General features: G+C 46.5%; 1 protein-coding gene across 1 annotated transcript; it reads left to right on the forward strand.

The window, feature by feature from the left end:
• Positions 1 to 4231, forward strand: Tb11.47.0036 (calpain, putative; the record flags this gene model as incomplete). Its single annotated transcript, XM_823110.1, has 1 exon — positions 1 to 4231. A coding segment is annotated over one exon (4231 nt), but the record flags the coding sequence as incomplete, so codon positions are not given.
• Between the last annotated feature and the right edge of the window lie 971 nt (positions 4232 to 5202).

Consider the following 5202-nt stretch of genomic DNA (forward strand, 5'->3'; position numbering starts at 1 on the left):
TAAGCTTATTGCTGAGGATCGTGAAGGTAATGCTGCACGCATTGCTGAATTAGAAGCAGCAATGAACGAGCATTCACATGAGCTTGCTAAACTGAAAGCATCCGATAGCCGCAGCTTCCTTGATCCTATGCCAGAAGGAGTGCCACTAAGTGAGCTTGAATTGGACAAGGATGAGAAGTTCAGCACCATGGAAGAGGAGCGTCGTAAGCTTATTGCTGAGGATCGTGAAGGTAATGCAACACGCATTGCTGAATTAGAAGCAGCAATGAACGAGCATTCACATGAGCTTGCTAAACTGAAAGCATCCGATAGCCGCAGCTTCCTTGATCCTATGCCAGAAGGAGTGCCGTTGAGTGAGCTTGAATTGGATAAGGATGAGAAGTTCAGCACCATGGAAGAGGAGCGTCGTAAGCTTATTGCTGAGGATCGTGAAGGTAATGCTGCACGCATTGCTGAATTAGAAGTTGCAATGAACGAGCATTCACATGAGCTTGCTAAACTGAAAGCATCCGATAGCCGCAGCTTCCTTGATCCTATGCCAGAAGGAGTGCCGTTGAGTGAGCTTGAATTGGATAAGGATGAGAAGTTCAGCACCATGGAAGAGGAGCGCCGTAAGCTTATTGCTGAGGATCGTGAAGGTAATGCAACACGCATTGCTGAATTAGAAGTTGCAATGAACGAGCATTCACATGAGCTTGCTAAACTGAAAGCATCCGATAGCCGCAGCTTCCTTGATCCTATGCCAGAAGGAGTGCCACTAAGTGAGCTAGGATTGGACAAGGATGAGAAGTTCAGCACCATGGAAGAGGAGCGCCGTAAGCTCATTGCTGAGGATCGTGAAGGTAATGCAACACGCATCGCTGAATTAGAAGTTGCAATGAACGAGTATTCACATGAGCTTGCTAAACTGAAAGCATCCGATAGCCGCAGCTTCCTTGATCCTATGCCAGAAGGAGTGCCACTAAGTGAGCTTGAATTGGACAAGGATGAGAAGTTCAGCACCATGGAAGAGGAGCGTCGTAAGCTCATTGCTGAGGATCGTGAAGGTAATGCAACACGCATTTGTCGCTTGGAAAGGAAAATGGGGAGGCGTGTTGATAAGCTGGCTAAACTGAAAGCGTCATATAGCCGCAGCTTCCTTGATCCTATGCCAGAAGGAGTGCCACTAAATGAGCTTGAATTGGATAAGGATGAGAAGTTCAGCACCATGGAAGAGGAGCGTCGTAAGCTCATTGCTGAGGATCGTGAAGGTAATGCAACACGCATTGCTGAATTAGAAGTTGCAATGAACGAGCATTCACATGAGCTTGCTAAACTGAAAGCATCCGATAGCCGCAGCTTCCTTGATCCTATGCCAGAAGGAGTGCCACTAAGTGAGCTTGAATTGGATAAGGATGAGAAGTTCAGCACCATGGAAGAGGAGCGTCGTAAGCTTATTGCTGAGGATCGTGAAGGTAATGCAACACGCATTGCTGAATTAGAAGAGTGTATGAGTGCTCGAGTTCGGAATTTGGCTATTTGTAAGTCTACTTTAGGTGGAGTGATTGTTGATGAGAGAATTGGTCTTGTTCCTTTGTATTTGTTACCGTTGGGGGAGGATTCGGTTTTGAGTTCGTTGACTTCTAAATTGGAATCTATGCGATGTGGTGGGTGTTTACCCGATAGTGTTGCTGTGCGTGATATCCAAGAACAAATTATATGTCGAGTAGAGAAATTGGCAGAAGTGTATTTAGAACATGAACTTGATTTTCTGGAAACTGTTGACGGAATTTCTGTTTCTCAGATCGCACTTTCTGATGACAAGGTGTTTTGTGAAATGCAGCGGTCGTTGCGCCAGTTGAGAAAAAGTCCGGTAAGAAATGCAGAAGCCATACGGGATATTGAGTATGCGATGAATAATATCGTTCGTGAACTGTCGTCAAAACTATTACTGGAGGATTGTAGTTACCTGAATCAGTGTCCTCACGGCGTACCTCTTGCTGACTTACCGCTGGATAATCGGTTATTTCGCGAGATTGAATTGAAGAGAAGAAGATTAAAAGAGGATGACCCGTTAAAAAATGCGACGAGGATTAGAGAGTTGGAGATGAAATTGAATGATCATGCCGAGCGTTTGGCCGCGCTTATGTTAAGTGAGGAACGTGCTTTTCTTGAGCCATGCTCGCACGGTCTTCCCCTTAGTCGCCTTCAGTTGGGAGAGGATTCTTCCTTTCTTGCAATGGAAAGGGAAAGAAGGAAGTTATTGCGTGAAGGGGGTAAAGACAAAAACCGTATCAGGTATCTCGAAGAATGCATGAGGGAACATGTCAGCAATGTCGCCCTCTCTCTAATTTCCTGGCAGGATGTTCAATTTCATGAAGCTAACCATTCTGTAGCGGAGATGTGGCCGCGAATCGGTGAGTTGTACCCTGAAGGAATCCGAAACTCTGTGTTTCCGGAAATAACACAGCCGGGCGATACTTCATCTGCGCCTGGTGAACTTGGCTATTTAGCACCTTTCATTGCCGCTCTCAGTCAACACCCGCCTCTAATTCATCGGCTTCTGGAAACGAAAACACATCCCGTTAATGGTCCATATTCTTTCATCTTTTTTGATCCGAACAGCAACCCTGTTCGTGTTGACATTGATGACCGTGTGCCAGTGGATGCGAAGTGTGAGCCCAAGTTTACACGCGTGCCACACCGGTCTTGGTACCCGCTGCTGCTGGAGAAGGCATATGCGAAGTTTGTTGGTGGGTACGCAAAGCTCGACCAGTGCACACCACACGAAACCCTCCATGACCTAACGGGCCGTCCAGTGACACATATCCCTTTTGATGAGAAGCGAGCAGATGGAATCAAAATTGGGGACTTCCGATCTGTGAAATTCTGGAAGGGGATTAAAAGGGATCTTGCGGCTGGAGATGTTATTATGGCAATGACGAACGGTAGTGTTCCCGACGGCCTTCACTCTCAATGTAGTTACGCTCTCCTTAGTGTAATCGAAACTGTGCATGAATCGAATGATGTCTCTGACATCGTGATCAAATTACACAACTGCTACTACGATAGCCCGACATACGACGGCCCACTGTGTAACGATGATGATAACTGGACCGATGGTTTGAAGAGACTTTGCCATTATAATCCTGAGGAGGATGCACTTTACATACCTGTTCCTGTGTTTCTGCGTAACTTCTCGAGCATGCAGCGCTGTCACATAAACTGTGGCGACCGTCTGACTGCGCCTGGTGAGTGGACTGGGGTAAGCTGTGGAGGAAACCCGAAGTTCACAACTTTCCGGAACAACCCCATCTATCTTGTGGAAAACAAAACCTCCCGTCCCGTTACCATTCTTGCTGAGCTGCGGCATCAAGCCCCTGTGTTTTTTGATGCCGATGGGGTAAATCACTATCATCAGTCTGGGCTGGCGCTCTTACAGCAGCATCATGTTTCTGAAATTATTACGTGGCTCCTTACTAGTACGACGCACCGCTTTTTGCAAAAAGGTATTTTAATGGATACACGCGAGATTTGCTCAAGGATGGAAATACCTCCGAATACCACGTGCTATCTCGTCCCATATACGTTGAAGCGAGGTAGCTACGGCAAGTTCAATGTGTCGCTGTATCCTGCATCTTCTGACATTACTTTGGTCCCTTTGGCTGCTTTGTGTAATTCGCACGTGGTAATTAACGTTGATGTTTTGCTGAAACCGGGGAGCCGGGAGGGGAGAAGAGTCGACTTTTCGGTGCACGAAGCTTGTGATGTACACTTGCTGCTGCATCAGAATAAAATTACTGACCCTGCTAGTGTCAAAAGGGGTAACCTCCTTGCGGAGGACGAGGTTTCTATGTCTGTTAATGACGAGCGGATGTCAGTCCTGGCGACCACTCGTGACACCTCCAATGCGCGTGAGCAGTCCTTGGCTTTGGAGCTTCCAACCGCTGGTCGGTATTCCGTTTTTATTGAGTGCCGAAGCCGACTCAGAACTGGTGAATGTCCTTGTACTTTGTCTATATATTCGCCGAGCCGCGCCAAAACCAGGTTGGCTCCCCTTCCGCCTAGTGGGACGCAATCGGTACTTCCAGCAATTGCACCTCGTCAGCCTCCCCGGCAGCCCGCACTTTATGGGAGAAGGTTGGATCAGCCTCCTCTCAGTGCAGGCACGGTGAGGGCCGCCGCTGCTACGCTTCCTGTAGGCTTAGTTCCAGCACCTCCAAAGTCCGGCACGACACCGCAGCGTAGATGAAGAAATGATGTTATTGTGGAGGAAATGAAAATGATGGCCCGTAAATTTCCACCGAAGGGTGACACATTATTTATTTATTAACGTGATTTTGATACTGTATATACCCTATGGAGGGGTTATTGGGTGTCGAAAGTGACGGTAAAAGTCAGAAGGGTGGAACGCCTTCGTAGGTCATGAGCGGTTTTTGCGTTTGCAGTGTCGTTCTTTATTGCATTATTCTTACACGTGTGTATGCTTTTCGTGTGGGCAACAATTTCGGTATTGTTAATGGTGGACAATTGGTGCTGGTGGGCGTTAGGTAGGGCAGCTCAGGGCGTATATTATTAAATAAGTGTCTCACAAACAACGGACCATATACCGTGTGGAAGCGGGGGCGGGAAGTGAACAAAAATTAGGGAGGAGGAAGTGGAGTAAAGGTGCAGGTGGTCAGAGAGTTTTGTGAAGTATGCCACGTGTCTTAAGTCTCTGGGATGCACTTTTATGGTGCTTTAGGGATTGACGCCTTTTTTTTTGGCGACTGTCTTGCGCCGTACTCCGTTTACTTGTTCACAAAGTGTGGTCTAACTCTTCGCCATTGTTTCTTATCTTATTTATGCGTAGATGAGTTAACTGTTCCGTTAGTTTTTTCTGACCTCTCGTGTTTGCTACAGTTTTGACGAGTGGTTGATTGTTTTTTTTTAATTTTATCTTTCCATTTTTTTCCCTTTTGGAAACTGTTTTCGTGTTCCTTGTTTTCTGTTCATGTGATGCCATGTTTTTTTTTCTATTCGTCGCATAGGGGGTGTGCTGACGCATGGTATAAAAATATGCTCATCTGCGTGGTGTTACGTTTTCCCCTTTTTCACACGTCGCGTTGTTATTATCGTTTTGTGGTTTGTACCCTTTGTCGTGGGAGCATATTAAAGAATTGAAGAGGTTATGAAACAGCTTAAAAACATAATAACAAAGAGCGGTTCAAGTGCGGGTTGCAT

This window comes from Trypanosoma brucei (assembly GCF_000002445.2).
Source record: "Trypanosoma brucei brucei TREU927 chromosome 11 chr11_scaffold01 genomic scaffold, whole genome shotgun sequence".
In the NCBI taxonomy this organism is placed as follows: Eukaryota; Euglenozoa; class Kinetoplastea; order Trypanosomatida; family Trypanosomatidae; genus Trypanosoma; species Trypanosoma brucei.